The following is a 26,250-nucleotide window of genomic DNA, read 5'->3' on the forward strand; positions in this document are numbered from 1 at the left end:
CCCCAGGTGCTGCTGGAGGCCCTGTACTTCTCCCTGGTTGCCAGGCGCCTGCACCCCGAGGAGGACGACACGCTGGTGGAGCAGCCCTGCGTGGAGCACGTGTCGGAGAAGATCAGCAAAGTCCGTCCCCCGCAGGGCTTCGCCCTCTTCCAAGCCAAGGAGGAGGCCAGGAAGGTCAAACTGCTGCACAGGATGCTGAAGGTGGGACATCTCCTGCTGCCTGGTGCCCAGGGCAGAGGGCTGAGATGCATCCTGGTGTGGGTCCTCCCAGCCCAGCTGGGATCCCCTCAGCTAGTGGGTGCATGTTTTCAGCTTCTGCCTCAGTTTCCTCGTCTGTAAAAGTCTGGCAGTGATTTTCATCTTCTCTTTGGAGCTCTGAGGGGGCTGAAAAGCAGAACCATGAGGGGGTTGATTTGGAGCAGCTGGTGTTTGGCTCCATAACTCGGGTGTTTGAGGTTAGGGCAAGGTTTGAGTGTGGAGCAGACACCAACTTGCACAGGAAAATTCATTAGTTGAGTCTTTTGAAATGCAACTTCCTGTCTGGGAGCAGAAATTTCAGCCTTTGTAGTTCATTCAGTACTGATCCTCCACTTGTGCTGGGAATACACAGCTGCTTTGATGGAATCAGGTTATTTTTAACTGAGTGATTCCCCTTTAAAGATGGAACCCCCCCATAACTATCGGATAAGCTGAACTGACAGCATATAGGAGCTCTTTCAGCAAAGAATCTTGTTATGAACCTGTGATCTGGGTTTCATTTTAAGCCTCTTCTCATATGAGAAAAGAAAGAACAGCCTGCTCAAGGTCCTGATCCTGCTGCACAGCAGTGGGAGGCACTGCTCTGCTGCAGGATTGGGATCCAGCTCCCCATGCAATCCCTGTCTACTCTCTTTTTCCCAGAATTTCCTCATCTACATGATGTTCTTACTGGTGATCCTGCTCACCAACTACGGAGACTCGTCCCGCACCAGCCGGGCCTTCCTCCTGCAGAGCTCCATCAAGCAGCAGCTGGGCAGCAACGAATTCCTCCTCATCAAGAGGTACCTGCCCAGGCCCTGGGATGGGGGATGAGGTGGTGGTGTGTGTCAGGGAAGCTGGATGTTGGGCTTGTGCTCCACAGTCTCTCCCATGAAAGGTTCCTGACGCCACTGGCAGCACTGGTGTGGAGCTGGGACTCGCACACGAGCCTGGCCTGGCAGCGAGCGGGTCCTGTTTGTGCCTGTGGTTCTGCTTCTCTCTTGGAGAGCAGAGGGGTCTCTGGAGGTGGAGAAGTTTAATTTCTCCATGGGAAGGAGCTATGTGAGTTACTGGTGTTGAACTTACTGGAGCTGCCTTAAAGGACACGAGTTTCTCAGTCTCCAAAATTTACAACCGTGAGGTTTAGCCATGAACAGGGTCACGAGAACCAGAAATGACATCTTGTACAGAGTCCTGCCCTTCCTTGCTCTGCACGTTTGGTTTAAGTGGATACAATTTTCCCAGCTGAGTTTTCACACTACTGGGAATGCCACGAGCCCTTGGTGCTGTGCATGTCAGCATGGCTCGGCTGTGCCACAGTCACTGGAGCTTTGATTTCACCACAGTGTGGCTCAGGAATTATTCCAGTGAGTTTGGTAGAGTTTTTGGGGTGAAAGTGGCATAAAGGGGGATAATCTGGTCCTAAGTAGCATGTCTTTCTCACTGCACTGCCGCATACCCCTGCTCTGATCCTCATCCAGGTGCCAAGTGGATTCAGTCACTTTTAGGTCATGTCAGATAATCCCTGTTCTGACCTCATCCCAGCCCCTGGAAGGGGTGGGAATGTGCCTGCTGGCTGGGAGGAGAGCAGCCAGGTTGGCTCTGCAGTGCTCGGTGCCCCATGCAGGTGAAAGCCCCAGGCTGGGTGAGACACGCAGAGCTGGCCCTGGCTGAGCTGCCCCAGGGCTCTGCCTCCCTCCCACACCGTGTCCCCTCGCAGGTCGGATCAGTTCTGGCTCTGGATGTCGCGGGTGTTCCTCCCGTACCTGCACAACAACGGCTCGGGCCAGGAGAGCCGCAGCACCACGCTGGGCATGGCCCGGCTGCGCCAGCTCCGCCTGCAGGAGGGTACGTGGGCTCTCACACGGGGCTGGGGACACTCCTGGAGGGATGGAATGGGCAGGTCTGGGTGCAGCTGGGGCTGAGGGAAGGCAGCAGAGGTTACACGGGAGGGTTTTAGTTTGTAGTTTGTACTTTAGGGAGCCCCTGGTTCTGCTCTGCAGGGATGAACTGGGGCTGCTGGTCATGGAAGCCTGGAATGGTTTGGGTTGGGAGAGACCTTAAAGCCCATCCAGTCCCACCCATGACACCTTTCACTAGCCCAGGTTGCTCCAAGCCCCATCCAACACTTCCAGGGATGGGGCAGCCACAGCTTCTCTGGGCAACCTGTGCCAGGGCCTCCCCAGCCTCATAGGGAACAATTTCTCCCCAGTTTCCCATCTAACCCTGCCCTCAGGTAGTTTAAAGCCAGTGGTGTATTCCAGGAGCAGAGTGGTGGTTCCTGGTTACCCCAAGGCTGATTGGAGTGCCTGTGCTCTCCACTTGTACCCAGCAAATCCACTCTGAGCTGGCGGTGTGGATATATCATTACTCCTATGTTTTCCTTATTAATATCCATTCTTTTCTTAATCCCTAACTTCTGCAAGCTCCCTTCCCCTCACCCTGGTGAAATCATGGGGATTTACACTGAGGAGAAAGGTTGGGTTGATGTCTGGAGGGGTGGCTGAGGTGTGGAGGTGGAGGGGTCTGGGAGGAGGGAGATGCTGGGGGTGTGAGCTCAGCTGTGGCCCAGTGCTGGCTGTGCTGGACTCCCCGGGGGTGACAGTGTGGTCTCATTCCAGCCGAGTGCCATGCCCAGGACATCCTGCCCGGCGTGGGCAGGGCCTGGAGGAGCTGCACTGACCAGCACAGCTTTGCCACCGCTGACTACGGCACGGGCTGGGAGAGGGCAGGCGGGAACGTGACAGCGGCGTGGGCCCACTCCCCACCCGACCTGGCAGGGTAAGGGGCTGCCCAGCCTGCTCCCACCCCCTGCTCCATCCCCCGTCCTCCAGAGATGGGACAGCTGGTCCTTGCAGACCTTTACAAGGTCTGTACAGTTGGTTTTGTGCCCTGGGTGGTTCCCAGCCCTCCCTTCAGTGAGGCCAACTGCAACCCCTGAGCCTGGCAAAGGGCAAAGGGACACAAATGCCAAAGGGCTTCCCTGGGCACACCCACAGTGGCTGTGGGAGTGGTGGGGGACACCCAGCTTTCCTGGGGACGTGCATGTCACCCCAAACTGTCTGAACAGCAGTGTTGTGCTGTTCTGGGGGGCCCAGGGGCAGAGGGTTCAACTCTCTACCCTCCAGGGCAGAGACAGGGAGGGTAACCCAGCACCCACAGAGCAGCACTAGATTTCTGTTCAAGGGGGTGATGGGAGCTTGTCCTGCACACTGGAGGCATCTTCATGGGCCACCACAGGGCCTGGGGCTGTTCTGAGGTTGGGAACACTGAGGTGGATCAATGCACTCCTGTGATTTGTCTTGTGAAATAAATGCTGAGGCAGCTCTCGAGGGGCAGGATCTGCATCTGCACACCTGCTCCTGCCCTGCCACAAAGGAGAGCAACCAGTGCCCTTCAGCCTCACGCCGTGGCTCCTCTTCCTCTGCAGGATCTGGTACTGGGGTTACATGTCCTTCTACGACAGCAGCGGGTACGTGCAGGAGCTGGGCCCTTCACTGGAGGAGAGCCGGGCCCAGCTGGAGTTCCTGCAGCAGCACACGTGGATCGACAACATGTGAGTGTGGCAGGGGCAGAGGGAGGCCCTGCTGTCAGCTGGGTGTCCAGGGATTCTGCTACAGGGAACGGGATCGCTGATCCCACCCAGCAGTGGCCCCGGAGCTGGTGTTGTCCCAGTGCCTGAGCTGCTCCTGTCACCCTGCAGGAGCCGGGCAGTGTTTGTGGAGCTGCTGCAGTACAACCCCAGCGTGGACCTGCACGTGGCCATCACCCTGCGCCTGGAATTCCCGGGATCCGGCCAGGCCATCGCCGCCCTCACCATCAGCCCCTTCCCGCTGCTGCGGCTCAGCGGGGGGGTCACGCTGCAGCTCCTCATGATGGTCAGTGTGGTACCTCCCCTGCACCCCTCTGCCCTGGGGTCACTGCAGGGGGGCTCTGGGGACCCTCACCCAGGCTGGTCACTGTGCACCCAAGCTCCCCTGCCTGAATCCACTTGTCCCCTTGCCTGTCACCACTCTGCTCCCAGGCCTGGGTAGCACACAGGGAACAGCCCTGGCTCCACTGAGGGGATGGAGGTTCTTCCTCCTCTTGGTCTTGTCTCAGCATTTTTACTTCCTTGAGCTTATGTGTGTCACTGTGGAAACATGAGGGTTTGTTCTGCCCTCAGTAGGGACATCCCCAGAGACCTTGGCTGGGTTGGGTGTCTGCAGAGACCTTGTTCCGCTGGGCACTGCCACCCTGCCACAGGGGCATTGGACATGGGCTCTGGGGAACTTCAGAAGGGGCACTGGATGAGCAGGGAAGGCAGAGCAGGACACTGCAGTGCTCCAGGTGGTGGAACTGAGCCTAGGCCGGGGCCATTTGCTGTCCTGGGTGCAGCACAGCAGTCAAGCATTACCCTCTCCTTCCCTGGTAACCTCTCCATTCCTCCTCTCCTGGTGACCTCTCTGTTCCTCCTTCCCTGGTGACCTCCCTGTCCCTCCCCCAGGTGTTCCTCATGATGTTTGTGGTTTACTTCGTGGTGTCGGAGTCGCTGTCCATCAAGAAGGAGGGCAGAGCCTACTTCACCCACTGGGGCAACTACGGCCAGTGGCTCTTCATCCTGCTCACCATGAGCACCGTGGTGGTTCACCTCAGCCAGGCCACCCTCGCTGACCAGCAGTGGCTCAAGTACCTCAACAACCGCAGGGGCTTCACCAACTTCTACCAGGTGGCCTTTCTCAGCTCCGTGTTCAGCAGCCTGGCCGCGTCCCTGCTCTTCCTCCTGACTGTGCAGGTACGGGGGGCTCGGGGGGAGCAGCACGTGGGAACTGGGGCTTTCCATCCTGCGTGGTCCCTGGTAGGGCCAGCAAAGGACCCTGAAGGAAAACATGCAGGATTGAGGTCCTGATCAGGCACTGGTTGGATGCTGCTGCCACATCAGGCCCTGCTGCAGCGCAGAGGGGTGGCAGGGAGGCCACGTGTGTCTCTGCTGTAGCACTTTGGGTCTCTACAGCCTCTGGGCCCCCAGTTCCCTTGGCAGATCCAGCCAAGTGTGGCTGATGGGATGATTTTGTCTGCAAGGAACCTGTGGCCTGGGATGGTCTGTGCTCTGCCAGGGTTTGTGTTTCTCAGACGTGTGTGAGACCCTCCCGTGCTGGGAGGGGTCCGTGCTGTAACTCCCCCTCTCCCTCCCCAGGCTGCCAGGCAGCTGCGGTTCGTCAGGCAGTGGTCAGTGTTCGGGAAGACCTTCCAGAAGTCGGCCAAGGAGCTCGTGGCTGCAGGGATGGCCTTCGCCCTCCTCCTCCTGGCCTACGCCCAGCTCGGCTTCCTGGTAACTGCCCCTGTCCCCCTCCCCTCACAGGGGGCTGGTTGTGGTGCTGTTGCCCGTCATCCCTCACCATGGCACGACATGAGCAAAGCCCGTGGGCCCCCTGGGTGCTCCGTGCCCACCCTGCCACAGGCAGCTTTGGGCAGGGGCTGTCCTGTCACAGCTGATTCACAGGCCACCGCTCAGGGCCCATGTAAGAGGGGATATCTTGGCTTAGGGGAACGCTTTGCCGCTGATCCCTTCTCATCACATCTCCAATGTCCCCTTTGCAGCTCTTCTCCTCCTCCTCCGAGTCGTTCCGCAGCGTGGGCAGCAGCCTCCTGCTGCTGCTGGCCCTGCTCCGGGGCAGCGGGAGCCTCCGGCCCTGCCTGCCCGAGGCCTCGGGGCTCTACTGCCTGTTCTGCACCAGCTACGTCGTCCTGGAGGTGTGGGTGGTGCTGAGGCTGCTCACGGTGGTGCTGATCCACAGCTACCGTGAGATGCACTTCGAGCTGTACCGTCCTGCCTTCGAGCCCCAGGACTACGAGATGGTGGAGCTGTTCGTGCGCAGGCTCAAGATGTGGATGGGCTTCAGCAAGGCCAAGGAGGTGAGAGCAGCCCGGGGTCTCCTGGAGAAGGGGCCAGGTGTGCAAAGAGCAATGTCCACCATCTGTAGCCTTCATTTGTCCCTGGCCACATCCCACTGCTGCTCACAGCCAAGGTCCTCTGGCAGGCGAGGGCTGGAGCAGTCGCTACTCCTGAGGGCCCAGGGCTGGGTTAGGGATGGGGCACTGTAGGGCCATCAGCTGCCAGTTCTCAGCCCCACAGTTCCACGTGGTTTTGAGTGGGATCCATCCCCCAGGTCCACAGCTTGTCACACAAGGAATAGCTGGGAGCAGCCCCAGGGTGTTTGGAGTGTTCCCTCTTGGAACTCTGAACTAACCCTGCCCCTGCTCCCCTGTTCCTCCAGTTCCGGCACAAGGTGAGGTTCGAAGGGATGGAGCCGCTGCCCTCCCGAGACTCCAGCGACTCCAAGTCCTTCCGGGGCCCCACTCCCAGCGCTGCCTCCGACAGCTCCAGGGCCTCCACGTCCTCCAGCCAGCTGGACGGGCTGAGCCTCGTGCTGAGCACCCGGGACAGCCTGGAAGTGGACGCCGACATCCAGCGCCTACTCTCGCTCTTCGAGATGCTGCTGGCCCAGTTCGACCGCGTCAACCAGGTGACGGAGGACGTGTCTCGCATCGAGCTGCTCCTGGAGGGCTCCCGGAGCCGCCGCTCCTGGAGGAGGCCCCGCGGCCCCGAGGCCGGGCCGGGCAGGGGCTGTGCAGGTGGTTCGGAGCAGGGACCCTCCCCCGAGGTGTCGGACACGGACGTGCAGCCCCCGCTGTCCCCGCGCGGGGCCGGGGCCGTGCCGGGCGGCCGGGGCTCGGTGCCCGGCCGGCTCCTGCGGGCGAGCCGAGGCGCCAGCGCGGTGGCCCCGGGCAAACCCTGCGCTGCGGCCGCGCCGGCCGTCAGGAGGAAACGGCCCCTCCGCGCCAAGAACAGGGTGCACCCCACGGTCAAGTAACGGGGCGCGGGAGCGGTGCCCGGGCAGGGCACGGGGAGGGGTTCGCCCAGGGTGGGCTGTGCCCACCCTGCAGCCTCGGGAGCTGCCCGGCGGCTGGGCCGGCCGGGACACACGGGGCTCTCCCGCCACGCCGCTGGCACGGCCACGGCCTTCCCGGACCCCATGGCCTTCCCGGACCCCATGGCCTTCCCGGACCCCACGGCCTTCCCGGACCCCACGGCCTTCCCGGACCCCACGGCCTTCCCGGACCCCACGGGGGCATTCCAGTGTTACAGAGCGGGGGACGAGGCCGAGCCTTTCCCCTGGGGCCGGGCAGGTGCAGGAGATCCCGCTTGGAGCGGGCACCAGGGTGGTGACGGGGTGCGGGCACTGGGGGAGCGGGACAAAGCTCAGCCCCTTCCCTGCTGGCTGTGCCGGATGGGAAAGGACGGGAGAGCCCCAGGCCTGGAGAGTTTGAACCAAGTCTTGGATTTTTGTCGACCAGACGCACTGTGGAGGAAAGCGACAGCTTTCGAGAAGGTATTTAACCCACCTTGTTTTTTAAGCATAAATAGATATATAGATAAATGCTATCTACGCCCAGATCAGTTAATTTCCAGTATTGGCTACTTTTATCCTCCAGAAATTGGTACTATTATTTGTATTTAAAGAAATCCAATATTTAAAACAAAGGACATTGGAAGCTCCAGCGAGCTCGGCCAGGCTGGGGGGAACAGGGAGCAGCAGCTCAGCCCAAGGGCTTTAAGACCCCGGAGCTGCTCCAACCTCCTCCAATTTGGGGCTCCTGAGGTGCTGGTGTCACCGTGGTCCCCACCTGTCCCTGTCCCCCCGCCGTGGCTCCTGGGCTCAGCTGGCTGCTTGGCTTCTCTAACCCAAGGAATGTATTGCCCTAAGTATATGTATTTTTTTGGTTTACTTGTTCCTATGTACTGCCCAGCACTTTAAACAAGGCTTTCCTCGGCTACAGTGACACGTGCGAGCTAAGAACGGGATAATATATCACAAAAGCAGTATTTTGTTTGTTTAAATCATAAGCTGAAATGGGCAGTGAGGAGGAGAGCGCAGCCCCTGCTCAGGCAGCACCTTCCCTACAGCACAAAGGAGGCAGGTGAAGCCCTGAAGGAGCTTTTTTGGGGTCCCTCCAGCCCTGCCCCCCCGGGACTGGCCGTGTGCTGGGCTACAGCTGCTGGGCTACAGCTGAGCTGGGCCACGGGGCACCCCCAGCTCACAGCACGGGGGTGCAGAGCAGGGCCTGGCCCCCTCCGGGGTCTGCCCTCCCCTCCTCAGCCCCATTTCACCTTATGGCTATTGTAAGTAATTTATATGGGGTGTGTTTGGTTTTTAAATGTATATATTTTTGTATGTTTGCTATATTTTCATAGCATCGGTACCGTGTTCGAAACATGTAGATAGGAGACAGAATACTATTGTCAGAGTTATTTAAAGGATGTATTAAGTGCTTCTTCCTGGGAATGTCCCGTGTATATAAGGATGGGGTGTCTGTGTGTGTGTGGTGCGTGTGCTCTCCTGGCTGAGGGTCGGCCGGGCTGGCTCAGGGCAAGGGGGGGAAGCCCCCAGGGGATTCCTCCGTGTCTTCCAGAACCTGCTCCAGGCTTTGGACAGGCCAGAGGGTGGAAGGGAAGGCTCAGGTGGGCAGTGCTGCAGGGGAGGTGCCTCTGATGCTCCTGGAAGCACCTTCCCATGGCAGGGGAGACCATTCCAGGCAGAGAGAGGGGTCTCCCCTGGCACTTCCATTGCTCCATCACCTGCTGAGCCTCCCATCCAGCCCCAGCTGTGCTGGATACTTTTTAAGATTTCATTCCATGATCCATGTGCTTCCTTGGCTCCTTGGCCACATCCTGTCTGGGTGGCTGCAGGACAGTGGGTGCTCTGTGATGGCTTTAGGACAGGTCTAAGTTACCTTTGGAAAACTCAGGTGCTGTGCAGGACAGATGCTGTGGAAAGGTTGCAGAGGGATGAGGGCAGGAGAAGAGAGAGGGGATCAGTTAAAGTGAGCTGGTGGTTGGTCAGCGTGGAGGTGTTGGAAGAGCAGCTGGCACAGAGAAGTGGAGTGTAGAGGGGAAATCCAATCCTGGTAACCAGGACATGCTGGTAATGGCAGGAAAGGCAGGTGGGAGATGACAGAGAAAGTCAGAGGGAGGATCCCTGCTCAGGGCAGGAGGTGCCTGGAGCAGGCAGAGCCAGCACTTCGTGGCTGAGCCCAGGGCTGGGGCCAGGTGTTGGTCAGCTTTGTGCTCTGTGCTCCAAAAAACCCCCTGGTTTTCTAGCCAGAGATGTAAAACTGTTGGCCCTGGATTTTTTGTTCCTTTAACTTCCCAGGCAGCTGGCTCTGCTCTGGCAGATGTCCCTGACTTATTTGGTGACAATGCCAGTGCAAGCCCTGTGCCCCAATCCCCAAGGCAGTAACAGGAGCAGGGGTGAGGTGTCCCAGGGTCCTGGAATGTGTCCCTGCAGCTGATCATGGCACAGGGCTGGGTCACATCCAGCTCCTAAGCTCCTTGCTCCACTCACAGCTGCTCTGGCACAGCCACGTGGGGGTAGATCCAGCCACCCCCAAGGGCCCTGTGGGAATGTTTAGTGATTGAAATGAACCAAATGAACCAAGCAGGTCTTGGAAATCTCTTGAGGAGCCAAAAATTTCAGTTCACGACCCAGAGTTTAGTTCTCAGCTTGAGTATCCTCATTGAAAGAGGTCGGTGGTAGGAGTGAAGTGCATGAAGGAGACATGGAGGCAAGAGGGGTGAGAGGGCCCCAACTGCTTGGAGCAGCCCTTCCTAAGCTAAAGGGGAAGCTGTAAGAAGGACACTCCCCAAATCCATCAGGAGTTTTGTTCCCAAGTGCCTGTTCCTTACCAAGCTTGCCCTCTGTGTGTGTGTGTGTGTGTGTGACTTGATGTGTGTGACTTACCAAGTGCTTCTTCTAATCAAAGAGGAGCAGAAATGGGATCAGACAACTGCCCTCCCTCTGTCCTTCCCTGGAAGAAGGGAGAGCAGCTCTGCCCCCCACAGTTGTTCCCTGAAGAGCCCAAACCCTCTGTGGTGGGCAGCACCCACAGCTTCCAGCACTCACAGTTCTCAGAGCAGCAGTTCCTTGTTCCAGCATCCCAGGGTCCCCTCAGTGTCCCAGCTAAGGCACAGCTGCAGCCACAGGGACTCCAGTCAGGAGTCACACCCTCACAGCAATAAACTTGACTGGCAGCCCTCGCCAGTAAATCCCCCTGAATGTATATTTCTGTGCCTGTAGTCACCAAGAGATGGTTTCTTATTTATTGTCGTCAATCTCACAACGATGCATCAGGATCAAGCTGCTTCAGTGAAAAACAAAACCCCGATCCGTCGGTTCCAAGGGACAGGGAGGGACTTCTGTAAGTGCCTTTTGTCTTTTTTTAAAAAGAACAGTGATTGTGACCAAAATGCCAATGGTTCAGCATTTCACTGCAAACAAAAATGGTGTGTTTTGTAACTGTGGGGATGCTTCTTAAAAACTGACAAGGTCAAATAAACACTGACTGCTACAACCTGGCTCAGCTGGTTTTGTCTCAGTCCCTGCAGCCCCTCAGTGAGGGGCAAAGCAGCTCCAGCCAGGGCTGCTTCCCCACCATATACTCATGTACTTGGTGTCCAAAATGTTAATTAAGGTCTCCTGCACAACATAAGACACTTCCTTAAATCCTCCAGCCTCTTAAGGCAGCTCTGAGCTGGCATTAGTGACATCAGCTCCTGAGGTCTCCCAAAGGAGACAGGGCCAAGGCAGAGTGTGGCTCCAGGGCTCACACAAAGCTGCCCTGGCTCACCTGTGGTGGGCAATGCCCACAGAAAAGCCCCTCCCCACTGCAGAGGTAACACCTGAAGCTGAACCATAAGGAACATCCCAGTGCAGGGGCTGGAACACAGCCAGGAATCCCCCTGTGTCCAGCACTGGAGGTGAGGGGGGTGGTTACAGGAGCAACACAGATCAGGAAGCAGAAAGGGGGAAGGATTTACAGGATTAGAAAACAGTTGGAACCTTCCCAGGCCAGCAAGAACCACTGACCAGACAAATACTTTATTTCCTTTACGACTCAAACACTCAAACACAACAGACACTTGGTTCCCAAACACCCTGCACAGGCCAGGGGGGGCCCTTCTGTCCCCTCCCCTGGCACTTCACAGTCCCACGTGCACATTGCACTTGCCTTCACCTCACTGCTGTCAGGCATTCCCAAATCCACGCCTCCCAGCCAGGGCCAGAGCAGGAGATAAAGTACTCACAGTATAGTCCAGCTTACGTGGTGTCTCCCAGGTGGGTAGTGTAGTGTCTGGTGCTCACCTCACCTCAAGGTGGGCTACAGAATCCCATTCCAGCTGTGCACAGCTGGGCTGGAAGGGCCTGAACCTTTGAGGAGTCCCAGGAGAGACTGTCACTGTTAGTGCAACAGGCAAAACTCGTGCAGAGACAATGCCCTGAGACGTGGCAGGTCTCCAAAGCGGGTTACAGGAGAAGGCTGGGGTACCCCAGCATTCCTGCAACCAGTGGAAGTTCTGCAGATGGACCTGGAAGTCGGGTCTAGCTTGGGCTGAACACCTGGAGCCAGCCCCGTGGGTCAGACTGTTCATCCCCAGGGATTCCTGGCCCAGCTCTGCCATTCTGCTGCTCTGCCTCCCTGTTTGCTGTTATTTCTGGTGGCAAAATAATTTCTGTCGTGAATCTCTCAAAATACAGAAAAACCATTGGGAATTTAAGCAGCATTTTGGACAGGAGAGAACCCAAATTAACTCCAGAGCTGGCAGCAGAACAAGTCAGAGCCTGGAAAGTCCAAGTGCTGAGAGACTCCAAGTCCAGGTAGGAGCTGGGATTCCAGGGTGCTCAAAAATAGCAACTGGATTTTCAATACTTCATATTTCATTCCCAATAAAGTAATCAAAAATCCCACCATTCCTGCACCTTCATGTAAGGATCTGCAGAATATCATCCTTTGTCTGCTTCCACCAGGAGCTGGTGTGGAAGGAGTCCAAAGAAAGGTTCTGCAGGAAAGTTCCCAACAGAGACAGAAGCCTTGAAATAGCTCAAACCAAATAAAACCAAACACGGTGGGGTTGGTCCTCTCAGAGCTTCTGCTGGGAACAGCGTCCTCCTCAGGGAAGGCCGAGGCAGGAACACCCAAACCTGGCAGGGTTCAATGCCAAGCGCACATGCAAGGAGCACGTCTGGGCCTCCCAAACCCTGTGTCCACACGGGAGCAGGGATCAGCAGGCAGGCACCACAGTCCCACAGCCTCGGCGTCGCAGAGCGCGGGCTCTACACAAACTCGGTGAAGTCGTCCACGGAGGAGATGAGCCGCTTCCGCTGCCCCGTCTCGTAGGCGGGCGGGGGGTCCTGGGGCACCTGGGCAGGGGGCTTGCTGGGGGCAGAGGGGTGCAGCTGCAGGGGGAGGCCAGGGCTCTGGTACTGCGTTTCCTCCCGGAGCTGAAAGGCAAAGGACAGAGGAGGCAGAGGTGACTTCGCCTGCCGCCCGGCCCAGCCCGGGCCCAGCCCCGGAGCGGCCCCGCTCACCCGGTGCCGCAGCCTCTTGATGTGCCGCAGCCTCGCGATCCACTTGGACGGGTAGGTGTCCGTGGGGTTTGAGCGGCTGTGGTGGACCTGGGAAGCCATCTGGTTTGGGAAGGGTGGGGGAGAGGCAGGGGGAGAGAGGGGCCACATCAGCATAACCGCGACAACAAAATTAACAGAACTTTTCAGTGCATTTTGACAGCGACCGAAATACAGCTCTGAGTTATGACTGTTCGTGTGCCAGCTCTGACTTCAAGGTCAAGTTAGAAAACTTATTTCTTTGCTTTAGCAAGCCCTGCTTGTTCCCTTGGAAGCTGGTGATGGCCCGAGGCACCAGCTGGAAGCCAGGAGGTCTCGGGGAGCTCGGGGTACTCACGTTGGCATGCAGGGCCATCTGACGGGCCACGAAGGGCAGGTTCTTGTCCGAGATGATCTTGGCAACACTCGTGTCCACAAGACCCTCCATGTCTTTCATTTAAAGGAAAAAGAAAAAAAATATTTTCACACAGTTAAGAACAAGGCAAAGGTTGCCAGTAACTAAGTAAGTAATAGAAACCTGAGGAACTGTATCACAGAAGTTCCCGCTGAGCTCCACAGCTCCCACTGTAACACATCTTGTACTGTAAAGAACAGCCTGCTGGGCTCTCACATGAACCAAAATGTGAGCCAAAAACACACACTAGTGCCCCTTTGGTAAGAGGAAAACACCTGCACCAGCACTGCTGAACTCACGTGGAGCCGTGGCTGGGTCCTGCAGTGCTGGGAGAGACAGCAGAGGCCAAAGCCAGAGGGAGCTGCACCTCCCCTCTCCTCCAGCATTCCCAAGTAATTGTTGGAGGGATTTGCTCTACTGTTGGAATTTGTCTTAACCTTGAATATGAGTGGTACAATGGGAAGATAACTCTTATCTTGGGGAAGATATATGAACGGGACAAACCCAGATGCAGCTAGGCAAACTGGTTCCAGAAAGTTTCTCCTGTAAGTTTTCACTTTTGAAACACAACCCCACTGCGCAAGGAAGGCAGTTACTGACCCCCAACGTGGGAAGGGCTGAGGGATCCTCACCTTTCCGACACTGCAGCGTCACCAGGTTACAGTCATAGTCCAGGGGTGTGATGATCACGTGCACAAAATTGAACTGGCCCTAAGGAGGAGACAACAGAACAGTCAGAAACATTTCCCTGGCAGCATCGTGGCCTGTGAACCCAGCAAGGCCAACAACTCCTGATCTCCACACTGTTTGCTAAGGCACCACACCAGATGGAGCTTCACAACACACCCACCAGGAAAACCTCGTACCTTTATTGTTCCCAGTTTAAAGTCCTCTCCTGAGTCATTGTAAACGATGGAAACAAAATCGTTCCCCAGGTGCCTCTTCTTGTCACAGCGGTATTTATCCAAATCCTTGGTGGGCATCAGAGTAGCAATGTGGAAAATGGCTGGACAGGGAAACAAAAATCCTCAGGTTGGGCTGGGAAAGCAGCAATGGTCACACGCCAGACAAAGCAGTAGCAGCACCAAAATAATAAAAATACAAGTTGTGCTCCCTCAGTAAGTTTGTCCCCACGTGTGACAGCTGAATCCAGTCCCATGGGCTGCTCCCACACAGAATGCAGTGGTCAGTGGAAAGGAGCAGAGCACCGTGGGGAGTAGAACCGGCTTTAAGGAGGAAAGAGTTAAAATAGCTTAAACCAGGACTTGCCCTGCCTGAGCACCAGGACCTGCAGCATGGAACTGGACTTGTGATGAGCAGAGCGGTGTGGAAAAATCAGGAAAGTTCATAAGATCTGCTGGATCCCGGCTGATTTCTGCACTGTGGGTGCTGTGGGAGCTGGGTGACACTGCAGTGCAAGGAGCAATGGCCACAGCAGTGACACCCCCTGCTCAAAACTGCTCCTCAGAGAAACAGAGCAGAGCTTTGACACCACCTTCAGTGCACAGCCTTCACAGCAGCTCGGGAACAACCAGCTTGCTCTGCAAACTCCACACCAAGCCCTACCGACCCTTAGAGAGCAGGCTACTTTAAAAGTGCAGTGATTTTTCTTTTCTTAAATATTTAAGGCAGGCCTCTTGACCTTTAACACATGGCTTGCAGAGATATCAGAAAGAACAGGAGCCCCAGGTCACCTTCCCTCCATCCCTGGAAAGGAAACAGTGTGCAGAAGGCAGGTAGGTCAAGGTGGGAAGAGACAGCCCATCCTTCCAGCTTCTGGAGCCCCCTCACCTTGCATGATGTCATCGTGCCAGCAGTAGGTAAACTGGCCGTCCTCCCCACACACGTCCAGGCCCCCGAGGTAGATCTTGTCTGGCTGACAGTCTTTGAGCTCAATGAGCTTGCCCAGCCCCGTGAGGAACTCGGTGTAGCGATAGGAGCCGTGCTCGTTGGACAGGATCGCGATCTCGTTGTTGCTCTGGGACACAGGAACGTGGCACAGTCACTGAGTGCCGAGGGCTTCGTGCAGGCATTGATTTTTACTGCCAGGAACTGAGGAAAAGCAAGGCATGCAGGAGCAGGACAAACCCCAGAGCTGCAGGGGCTGAAGGCCCTGCACACACTCACCTGGCCCTCCCCCACGTAGAGAACCGCAATCTTGTGCGTGTCGTACGACGGGATCTGGTCCAGCAGCTGCACCGACCTCTCAAACGTCTGCAACCAAAGCACTGCTCACACCCAGCAGCTGGGCCAGGGGAAGGTGTCCCTGCCCAGGGCAGGGCTGGGGCTGGGGGGTCTTTGAGGTCCCTTCCTACCTGAGCCATTCCAGGATTCTGTGATCTTTAAAAAATTACCTCCACACATCCAGTGCCTGCACTAAACCCCCTCTGGGACAGAGCAAGCACAGATTCCTGACCCTCCCTAGTGTTTTCCCTGCTGGATGCTGCCCTGCATGGGCACAGTGCCCGTCAGCACAGGGAGAGGGCAGTGCTCTGTGGCATCTGGCACCAGCTCTGCTGGGTTTACACTCCAGTGACAGTGATCTGCCCAAGTGCACGGGCTGGGTGCATTGGCCATGACAAATCACATCCTATCTTCACTTCAGCTCCAGGCATGGGAAATGGTTGTGTCTCTTGCTCTGAAGAACATTTCTGGCCTCATCTCACCTGGGCTCCCTCCTGCCTGACCACCCACACCCAAAGCGAGGGGAATCTGTCACCAGGAGTCTGTGGGGCTCAGCTCTCCAAAACCCCATTCCAGCACTGCTTCCCCAGGAATTTTATGACTAATATCCCACGTAACCACAGAATGCTTCTTGCCCATTCCCAGTTACATGGAGGGCTGACAGGTCACCTAAAGCTCAGTTCTCATCCTACCAGCAAAACCCCCAACCCCTCAACTCTCCCTGCCTTCTGTCCAGGGTTCTGAAATACCACCAGTAACATCTCCCAGTATCCCAAATCCAATCCAGAGCCATAAAGGATTGGGGTACAGAGAATCTCCCACCTGTGGCACTGCTGGTAGGAAACACCTTTAAGCTGCACCACCTGAGCTGGACTTTTGTAATTATCATTTAAATTCTAAGAAAGTAATGAGGTTAAAAAATTAACTCCAAGAATTTACAAAAAGCTCCTTGCCTACCTCATTTGGCAACAAGAGGGGCTTGTTGTTTTCATCACCAAAGAATGGGGAGTGGTACAACTGTAAAAACACAAAGCTAAGGGAGAGAGGGGGGAAAAAGTTCTGTTACCATAAAAATTAGGTCAATTTTGATCCGTTGGATGCAAGAACATTATGTACAGCAGAAAAATAGGAGCAATTAAAATGCTAACAGGGTATTACTCATCTTTTAGACACTTCAGGTGCCTGGGCTACCTGCAGTTTGTAATAGACCCCTGTCAGAAAAGCAGTGATGTGTCAAACAGCAGCAGCCACACAAATTCCCTGCTCAAAGGCACGGAATGGAGGAGCAGGAATGCCCTCCTGCCTCACAGCTCTGGGGGTATTTCTGGGCTATCAGACACAACTGCAGAGACATTTCCATTTTACCTGTCCTCAATAAGATGAAAATTGTCTCATCATGCAATTTTGGGCAATTACCATTATCTCAAGTTCAAAAAGTAACAATTATAACCCTTCTATATCTTTTTCTTAGGATTTTGCACATTGTATTTCTTGAAATGCAAAACTAGCAATTCATCCTGCTCCCAGCAAAATTAACTCTTAGGTGACCTGCAGTTGAGCCACACACCTTAAGTTAGCATAGATTAAGGACATGAGGAAACTGTTCATCAATTTCTTTTACCATTTAGGAGTTCTGTCTCCTAAATCACAAATCTAATCCGGCAGTGGGCTCCATGTTTCTGTATTGGCTCCTTAATAAAGCAGGTAATTAACCTTTTCCCCCAGACACTGCTTTGCAGACCCCGTGAAAGCTCCGGACAAGCAGTTCTGAGCTCCCATTCTGGCTCAGGGAACCCCCTCACCCACCTGGGGTTTATCCCGGGGACTTTCTCAGCGTTGGAAGCTGCTGCCCTGCCCTTGAAGGCGTCTCTCTCAATCCTCTTCCCCCTCCTGGACGGGGCAGAGTCGGAGATGGTGTATCCCCGGGGCCGGTGTCCCGAGGGGGAGCGGGGAGAGGTGGCGGCTCCGGCGCCATCCAAGCCCGAGCCGGTGGCCCTGGAGTCCTCCCCCCTGCCCAGCCAGCTGCCCAGCCCTTCCCCTTCCAGGTTCCCAGACTGGGATTTGGATTTCACTTCCGTGCTCAGCCTCCTCGTTGCTTCTCTGCCATTTGCATCCTTGAGGACCTCCTGCAGCGTCTGCAGCTCGGGGGAAGAGCTGGACTTGCTGAGCGGCTGGGATGGCTGGAAGGAGAGTTCCTCCAGCGTCCGGCCGTCCTCTCTCCCGATGGGAATTCCGCCCTCCACCAGGTCCTCCGACTTCATTGATTTGTCTTCTTGGCTGGAGGTGGAGGAGGACTTAAAGAGAAAGAAACAGAGATGAACGGTTTTCACGGAATCATAGAATCCCAGACCGGTTTGGGTTGGAAGGGACCTTAAACCTCATCTCATTCCACCTCTACCATGGGCAGGGACACCTTCCACTAGCCCAGGTTGCTCCAAGCCCTGTCCAACCTGGCCTTGGACACTCCCAGGGATGGGGCAGCCACAGCTTCTCTGGGCAACCTGTGCCAGGGCCTGCCCACCCTTAGAGTAACAAACTTCCTCCTTTCCCTGAGAGCCAAAATCAAAGCTGACAACAGCAGCGCTTGAGGCACCTCAACACTGCCAGGGGAAGGTGAGCAGGACCCTGATAAAACAAGTATTTTTCCCCTGCAGCCCCCTCAGACCACCCAAACTCTCAGTGATGGGTCTTCGATGCCATCAGTGGGTTGTTCCCAGGGTGCCAAGAGGGAAGTCAGGGACGATCCCGCCGTGGCTGCCACCAGCACACTCTGCTCCTCCTGGTTCTCCTTACCCTGCTGTAGGACTCCTGGCCTTTACCAAACCTTTCCTCGCTCAGGACGTGCTCTGAACACGACGTCTCCATGTCCTCGCTCTCCGGAGACTCCACCGGGGACTCGGCTTCCTTGAGCTCCATCTCCCCCGCGCTCCCCTCCTCCAGCACCACGGCGGATTCTACGGAGACACAGGGCAGGGCAGCTGAGGGGTGGGGAGTGCCCTCAGGGGCAGGCCCCCATCCTCTCCTCTGAAGTACCAGCCTTTTCCCTACGGGATCTCAACGGAAGGCCATGTGGAATGAGTGCTCTTTGGTTTCTTGGCATGTCAGACTTGCTCCGGGTCCCCCTTTGGCACGGAATAAATCCCCTCACAGCAAAAGGGCTGCCTCGGGCAGAGGAACTGCAGCTGCTTCCAATTGTTACTGGTGAACGGGGAGGGGACAGAATGAGGAAATGGGACCTTGGACATTGGTTACCAGGACAGACAGGAACTACAGAGATGTAGGAAAGTACAAGACCAGTGCTAAAAGTTCACTGAGACATCGGTTCTGGGCAAGTCTGCAACACAGGGGCTTTTTCTTGTACTGAAACGCAACACTCCTGTGCCTTGAGGCCTGGAAGGAGATAAGAAATTTTCCTAGGAGCCATTTCCTTGCAGTTTGGCAGTTTTCCTGGGATATCTCAGGAGGAGCAAAGCAATTCAGCCCTAAACATGTGGAAGGACAGGAGCAGGAGGGACACAGGCACTGCAGCAAAGCTGCACGTGGCACCTGCTCGGACAAACAGGGAATGGAACCACACTGACAAGAAAACTCCTTGGAATCCCTGCCTAAGTGGAGGATTTAACACTGGACCTACTCCAGGCACTGACCACAGGGATGGGTCTGACCAAAGGCTCCTCTTGGCCTTGCTTTTTGTCCTGAGGAAAAGGCTGGAGAACAGGAGGCTTCCCATTATGCACACAAGGGACTGGAAGACCAATCTGAAAGGCCAAGATTTGTTTTCCAAAATAATAATAATAATAATAATAAAATCAAAAATTAGCACACACACACACACAAAAAAATAATAAGGAAAATCAGCAAAATTAAAAAAATACAAAGAAAAATCACTAAAGCAGCTTTTCCTGGATTGATTTCAGCTCGCAGGACCAAAGTTATTTCAAAGAAGCAATTAAGAGTTAGCATTGCACACACAAACCTTCTAAAAAATACAAAACAAACCAAAAGGAACCAAAACAACGTGCTGATCTGGTTAGCTGTCCAAGCCAGAACACACCTGCACATAGCCAGTGCTTCCAAGCTTCCCCCTTACACCTCTGCCAAGACTGCTGGTGCTTTGAAATAATCCAAGCACTGATTATTCTTTAGGTGGGAAGAGAATAACAGGAGCAGAGAGAAGTACAGAAAAATATTTAACTGCAGCAGTTCTGTGTTGCTTTGAGAGGCCTCTGACAACACCCACCAGCAGCTCAGAACACCCCAGTGCTCTACAGGGAGTTTTCCAGTGAAGGAAAGAGGCAGAAAGACATTTGGACCCTCTAATTAAAATCACAAAGCACTGCAGGTTATCAAAGCAATGCAGGTGTTGTGCTCATAAGGTGTGTAATTTGATCTCCACTTCATTTAATTACAAAATCAATTTTGCTGAAGTGGAGAAAGATTTTACACTGCTAGAGAGCCTCTAAAAGGTAGAATTTAGCAGGTTTTCTGCTGAGATATATTTTTTATTTAAAATACTCTTAACCACCATCCATGCTAGTGTCAAACTTTATATATATTTCAAAAATACATATATTTTTCTTTCATATCTTTCTGTGTCCAATTCTGGCAGATTCCTGTGGGCTGAGCAGCCAAGGGCTCCATTTCAGGGGAGCTTGTCCTGCAGCACACGCTGCTCTTCTCACAAGTGGGAGCTTTTACACTGAGCAGAACACAAAGCCAATTGTAAACTGAAGCTGAAAATGAAGAATTCAATTAATCAAGGCACCCAGACAGGTCGTTTAACACTCTGCCTCAGGACTCACAAGCCACCCCAGCTAAAACCAAAGTTTCTTTAGGAAATTGTCTGCACTTGCAAATGTTGGATCTGGCTTGGACTTCTTCATGCTAGTCAAGATCCCATTTGTTGAGAGTGATGAGACTGGGGACAGACAGGAGACATGGAGGGGGAAAATGAGGGATGAGGGATACATTTTCTATGAATCAGAGGTGTTCTTCTATGGCAATACTGTTTGTTGTTTGTTTTTTTTTTTTTCCTTAAAGATATATAAATATACCTGCCCAGGATATGCTCCTGTGCAACTTCCCTTGACAACTGGACTGGTACATGGAAGAGAAAGAGGCCACTGCAAAGGGAAATCAAGTGAGCAGCTACATCAAAAGGAAGGAGAGACTATATGAAAATAAAAAATATAAAAAAATTAAAAAGCACAGAGTTCAAAATGTAACCAAGAGCCTATTTTAAAACAAATAAATAAATAAATGAAACAAAGGAAAGAACAAGCTGGGATAAGCTCACTAGATGCCAAAGGGGTATTTTAGGGGTCTCAACACGAATAAGGAGGCATAAACACATCCAACAGTGCAGGCTCCAACTGCTCCCTTTGCAGAACACATTTGGTGAGGTTTAGACACAGAGAATTCCTTCCTGATATCCCAGCACTCACAGGGAACCAGGCTGAGCCCCTCCTGACCTGCACACCCCGGGCACAAGGTCATTTTTAAACCCACAGAAGAGCAGAAATACAGGTGAAGACTCACAAAGGTTTAACCCCTGAAGAGGCAGAACAACAGGCAGGTGACAGTCTGACAGCAAAACTTCTTCCCAGCCCGCTCCTGCAAGTCTACTGGAGATGTTAGCAAGGATGTGGCCAAAATGACTCTCTCAGACTGGCACAGGAGTGGCATTCAGGTGGTGCTTTCAGCTCATCACTTAGCTCCTATACACCTCAAATTTGTAGGAGTCAATAAGTGTTCACAGGTAAGAATTTAATTTTTTTTGTTCTTAAGAGATGATAATTTGATTTTTACTCCCAATTTTGTGTTTGCACTTTCTGAAATCCTAAGATCAAACCCTGCCCTGCTTAAAACAAAGCTGAAAACTGGCATTTTTACCAGATTTGCAGTCAATCCATCTCCCTGCTCCCCAGCAAAGCCTGCTCTGCTGGTGCCACTGCTCAGTTCTGATGGTGCCATCAGTGCTCAGAGCCTCAGTGTGGGTATCATTGGTATGATAATGAGCAGGGATTACAGAAAGCTTTAAAAGCTGTGGGTCAACACTAATCTCCCAACATTAACAGCTTTTTAGGAGCTGAGCTAGCACCGGAATAAATTGAGTGAAAAGCCTTGGCCACTGTGTTAAAAGAAAGGCAGCAAATGAAACTCAAGTGGTTCAACTAAAGGCTGAACAGTCCTTTTCAGAGGTGGATTCTGGCATCTCCTGCTGTCAAAGCCAGTGGCAATCACCTGATCCTGGCTGGCCAGGTTTGCAGCAGGCCCTTCCCCCGGGAACCTGCAGCTCGGAGTGCCCCACACAGACCCCCATACTGAAGACAAATGGAAATGGAAACACTGCATGGAAAGATCCATCCACAAGTGGGATGCCCAGATCAGCCCCAAGCAAGTGGAAGAGGGAACAGATCCACGACTTTGCTCATTTTCCTTTGGGAACACACGGAACACACGGACTGCTCCAGGGAAGCTCTGCTGCTCCTCTTCCTTCCCTTTACCAAAGGGGTGCTTTCCCCACGGACCAGCAGAGGCAAGGAGGAAGGGAATCTTTCACTGAAAACTCCTAGGGGCAAGAACTGCTTCCCCTCCTCATTGCTGGTATCCCCTCATGCTCCCAGCTGTTCTGTCCTAGGAGACCTGCAGTGCCACAGAGGTTCCCCAGGGCCGGGCTCCCTGCCCGGAGCTCTCACCTGTGTTGGAGCGCTGCAGCAGCGAGGGCTTGGCTGTTCCCGTGGCCAGGCTGGAGGAGGGCACGGACAGGGACTTGTAAAGAGCCGTTTCCCGGTGCTCCTTAAAGCGCTCTGCAGCCATGAGGGCGTTGGAGAGCTCCTGCAGGGGCATGTTGTTGATGTCTGAGGAGAACGGGCTGAGCGGGTTCTCCAGGCTCATCAGCCAGCTGGTGTTACCTGGAAGGGAAAAATCAGGGAAGGGTATTGAGTATTCCCAGCTCAGGCTGAAAAAGCACAAACTGTTTTGGAATTTGCAAATAAAAATCAAATTGGACCAGGCTCTCAGTTCTTCTGCAGAATCACTTGATTAATTTCCTACTCCCTGTGCTCTGCACTTCACCCCAAGCTCTTCAAAACCCATCCTTGGTAACTCATTACTACAGCAGATTCCCCATAGTCATCCAAAACACTCAGGTATTTTAATTAACAATACCAGGTCAGTTGTTTTCTCATGAAGCAGATTTTAGCTGAGAGATAATTCCTGTTATGTTGGGAACATATCAGCGTTCAAGAATTTTAACCTTCAACATGTCATTGCTCCTTCCCTAAGAGCCAACACCACTGTGCAGCTGAGCAGAGTTGTAAATGCCCATCCCTGGAAGTGTCCAAGGCCAGACTGGATGGAGCAACCTGGACTAGTGGAAGGTGTCCCTGCCCATGGCAGGGGGTGGCACTGGGTGGCCTTTAAGGTCCCTTCCCACCCAAACCATTCCATGGTTCTATATAGAAGGCAGCAAGCAATAAGGAGCAATCCATTCACAACTAAATATGGATTCTTCTGCTTCCCCCAGGCTCTGGTTTCTCACCAGGTGCAGGATCTCACTCCACACTCGGGTTCGTACCTGTGGGTCTGCGCACCAGGATTTCTGCCCATCCCTGGGTCAGCAGTGGGACATAGGCAGCCAAGTTTGCTTTTTCCTTCTGCAGGGATGTCTGTGGAGCAGGATTAGCCTTCTCTGAGCGAGCTGCAGGAGCAGGAGGGCCCTGTGTGCCTTGGGAGGTGGAGCCACTGGCAAAATGGGAGCCTGAGCTGTCTAAGGCACCAACACGTAAGGCATGACCACCTGGCAGGACAGGACAGATACAAACCAAGGGAGAGTTAGCCCCTAAAATAGCTCAGGAATAAGGCTTTTAAGATCCTCCAGCAGCTGCATGCACAATATTGGGAACTGCCCCAGTTTTTATTTTCCTTTTCATTACAATTATTACTATTATTTTATTTCCATTATTAAACTGTTCTTCTCTCAACTCACAAGCTTTCTTACTTTTCTCCTTCCAGTTCTCTCTCCATCCCACCCCAGGGGACTGAGGGAGCATCTGAGTGGGGCTCAGCAGCCAACTGGTGTTAAACCACGACAGGAACCCTAGGGCATTTTACCTTCCCTTTGTTTCCTCTAAACCAACTTCTGTGATCACCAAGGCAGGAGGAGCCCCACCTGCCCGTTATTAAACACCAGACAGGTCCAGAGCCTCAAATCAGCTCAGCCACAGGAGGCACTTGGACACTCAGACCTGTGACAGGAATGGCAGAGAGACTCCAGGACAGGAACTCACCCGACATGGATCGGACTCTGTTGCGAGAGCTTCTGCAAACCTGCTGCCCAGCCTGGGATTCCAGTTTGGCTGGAGCTTCTTTAGTCTGTCTCACTTGCAAAACAGGGTCTGAGCTGTGGGAAAAGAAGATATTGGTGATGTTGAGACGGATCAGCCATGCTGGACAAATAAGACACCCCTCTTCTAACAGGAGGAAAAACTAAAAAGACGCACTGTAACAGTGGGTTAGGTGAACATTAAAGTTAGGTGGAAACTTCTAGAAACAAGAGCAAAAACTACCTTGATTCTGTGGTGCTTTGGAACTCCCCAGAGTCCAGGCCAAGCAGGGACCTTGTCCCTGTTCCAACGCTTGTAGTGATGGTCACCAGCTTGTTACCAACCAGCCACGTCTTTGTCCTCCCTCCAGCCAAGAGAAACTCGCCCACGGGAGACCTGGGAACACATTTGTGATGGAGACCTTCCTCAGGAGGCAGAGAACAGAGCAGATTCCTTTAACCATGCAGGAGGACCTGCCTGCTTTCCTTCTTTATACAGCATTTGTACCATTCCCCTTGGCTGTCAACATACACATTATCCAGCAGGGACACCTTCCACCAGCCCAGGTTGCTCCAAGCCCTGTCCAACCTGGCCTTGGACACTTCCAGGGATGGGGCAGCCACAGCTTCTCTGGGCAACCTGTGCCAGGGCCTGCCCACCCTACAGGGAAGGATTCTAACCCTGCCCTCTGTCAGTGGGAAGCCATTTCCCCTGTCCTGTCACTCCACACCCTTGTCCCAAGTCCCTCTCCAGCTCTCCTGGAGCCCCTTTAGGCACTGGAAGGGGCTCTGAGGTCTCCCTGGAGCCTTCTCTTCTCCAGTCTTCTCTCATGTAACCTCCTCTTTAGCCAAGCCAGATTTTATCAGTCAGGAAAGGTTTCAGAGCCTGGGCCTGCCAGAATCCCAACATGTCACAGGAGTTCTCCACTAATGAGGTGAAACGTGAGCCCCACCCAGCCCCTCAGTGCCGTGGTCAGTGACTGGCCCCGCACCTCTTTGGCACTGCAGTGAAGTTGGAGAAGACGTATCGAGCCATCATATCCAGGCAGGTCTCCGTGAGCTCCAGGTGCAGGGTTTTTAGGTTGTCATCAGCCTGAGCCATTGAATTTTCATCTGCAGAGCCCAGGCTCGAGCTGGTGATGGATGTCTGGATCCGACTGGAAGAGAATGTTTCTGACTGACAGATCATCCTGCAAAGTGCTGGGCCCTGTCACCCGACAGACAGCAGGACACAGCCCTGCCACACATGCACGTGCCAGATCAGAGAGGTGGCCAGGCACCAAACCCAGGGCATAGCAACATATTTTTGGATCAGCCTCATGTTGTGCTTTGCAGACTGTCCTTGCAGAAAGCATATTTTATCTGGGGAGAACTGACAACACCTAAATGTCAGTCAGCTGGCCAGTGCTCTCTGATGTTGGTGGCCCATGGGCAAGTGCCCCAAGCAAGGAGTGAGTGGCAGCACCATGCTCTGAGTTCACTAATCTATGCTGAGGGGCAAGCATACCCTGAACCAGCACCAGCTTCCCAGGCAGAATGTTGCCCATGAGCCAGAAGTTGGGACACTCCAGATTTAACTTTATAATCCTGTTCTTTGCTTTTTTTCTCTGTTGCATCTCTTCCATATATTGCTTTTTTCCCCTCCAAATTCAACAGCTATGTAAAAGCTAATTTAACTTGTAATAGAAAAAAAATTGCACTCTGAACAGGAAATTGGCCTTCAAATCAGCCAAGTTAACAAGGCAGCTTAAAACAGTTTCTGCAGCAGGCTGGACTGCAGTATTTTACAAAGAAACTCCTTATGCCATTGCAATGCAAACTAAGCTGAAGTACAGCCAAATTTTTTTATGGTATGACAACTTCTTTGGCATCATTAATGGTAATTATCTGAATTTTTAGTTGCTACTACTTATATATAAATACAAGAGAAAAAAAATCACCCAGTGATTAATGGGGACGTTAGAGAATCACAGAATCCTGGAAGGGTTTGGGTTGGAAAGGGACCTTAAAGCCCATCCCATTCCACTCCCTGCCATGGGCAGGGACACCTTCCACTGGCCCAGGCTGCTCCATCCAACCTGGCCTTGGACACTGCCAGGGATGGGGCAGCCACAGCTTCTCTGGGCAACCTGTGCCAGGGCCTCCCCACCCTCACAGGGAACAATTTCTTCCATAAAATGAAGTGTCAGAATTATATTTGCAATTCAGTCACTTCGATCTCTTCTCCCCAGATACCATATATAGTCAAAAATAAAAAAAACCAAACCAGAAAATCAAGTTCCACTGACAGCAATCCTACAGATTAAGGCACAAATCTTCAGGTTCAGAATTAAAACCACCAGCAGTTTAACTCTCGAGGGAAGTGATCCAGAAATACGTTTTAAAAACTGGCATCAACTGTTCCGTCTTTCATGGGAGCAGATCAACGTCTGCGATCAAATCTTGTCAATCAATCAAATCAACGCCTGAAATCAAATCTTGTTTCCTTTAGTTGTGAAAGCAAACAGCTTCCCATGGGCTGAGCACACCCTTCAGTGCTCTGTGGAAACACAAATTCAGGTTTTCATGGCATCTTACTGGAGACCAGAATACTTCCATCAGCTCCTTTACCTCAGCCAACAAATCCCACACCGAGGCCAGGCCTGTTCCCTCCACACTGGGAGGAA

At 53.6% G+C, this 26,250-nt stretch overlaps 2 protein-coding genes across 7 annotated transcripts in view; one reads left to right on the forward strand and one right to left on the reverse strand.

Moving 5' to 3' along the window:
- Positions 1-10,629, forward strand: part of PKD1 (polycystin 1, transient receptor potential channel interacting) — an 81,824-nt gene extending 71,195 nt beyond the window's left edge. The window contains 10 exon segments of the mRNA XM_050317874.1: positions 7-201; positions 901-1,040; positions 1,958-2,085; positions 2,859-3,018; positions 3,668-3,793; positions 3,941-4,115; positions 4,724-5,011; positions 5,414-5,548; positions 5,818-6,132; positions 6,495-10,629. Of these exon segments, the coding sequence (XP_050173831.1) occupies positions 7-201; positions 901-1,040; positions 1,958-2,085; positions 2,859-3,018; positions 3,668-3,793; positions 3,941-4,115; positions 4,724-5,011; positions 5,414-5,548; positions 5,818-6,132; positions 6,495-7,091 (2,259 nt within the window). The 3' untranslated portion in view covers positions 7,092-10,629.
- A 481-nt stretch (positions 10,630-11,110) lies between these two features.
- Positions 11,111-26,250, reverse strand: part of TSC2 (TSC complex subunit 2) — a 31,330-nt gene continuing 16,190 nt past the window's right edge. For 3 of the 6 annotated variants that reach the window (XM_050317879.1, XM_050317876.1, XM_050317875.1), the window contains 16 exons: positions 24,577-24,741; positions 23,829-23,981; positions 23,550-23,662; positions 22,838-23,059; positions 21,957-22,172; positions 20,313-20,381; positions 18,052-18,212; positions 17,065-17,552; positions 16,216-16,291; positions 15,202-15,288; positions 14,866-15,052; positions 13,941-14,080; positions 13,707-13,785; positions 13,018-13,109; positions 12,645-12,743; positions 11,111-12,557 (listed from right to left, as the gene is read on the reverse strand). In XM_050317879.1, coding sequence (XP_050173836.1) covers positions 12,390-12,557; positions 12,645-12,743; positions 13,018-13,109; positions 13,707-13,785; positions 13,941-14,080; positions 14,866-15,052; positions 15,202-15,288; positions 16,216-16,291; positions 17,065-17,552; positions 18,052-18,212; positions 20,313-20,381; positions 21,957-22,172; positions 22,838-23,059; positions 23,550-23,662; positions 23,829-23,981; positions 24,577-24,741 — 2,515 coding nt within the window. In that variant the 3' untranslated portion in view covers positions 11,111-12,389. The remainder of the gene's footprint in view (positions 12,558-12,644; positions 12,744-13,017; positions 13,110-13,706; positions 13,786-13,940; positions 14,081-14,865; positions 15,053-15,201; positions 15,289-16,215; positions 16,292-17,064; positions 17,553-18,051; positions 18,213-20,312; positions 20,382-21,956; positions 22,173-22,837; positions 23,060-23,549; positions 23,663-23,828; positions 23,982-24,576; positions 24,742-26,250) is intronic. The other 3 variants (XM_050317880.1, XM_050317878.1, XM_050317877.1) reach the window with 1 other exon arrangement.

The sequence above is a fragment of the Myiozetetes cayanensis genome, unplaced genomic scaffold (assembly GCF_022539395.1).
Source record: "Myiozetetes cayanensis isolate MyiCay16 unplaced genomic scaffold, myiCay2020 scf20-37, whole genome shotgun sequence".
In the NCBI taxonomy this organism is placed as follows: domain Eukaryota; kingdom Metazoa; phylum Chordata; class Aves; order Passeriformes; family Tyrannidae; genus Myiozetetes; species Myiozetetes cayanensis.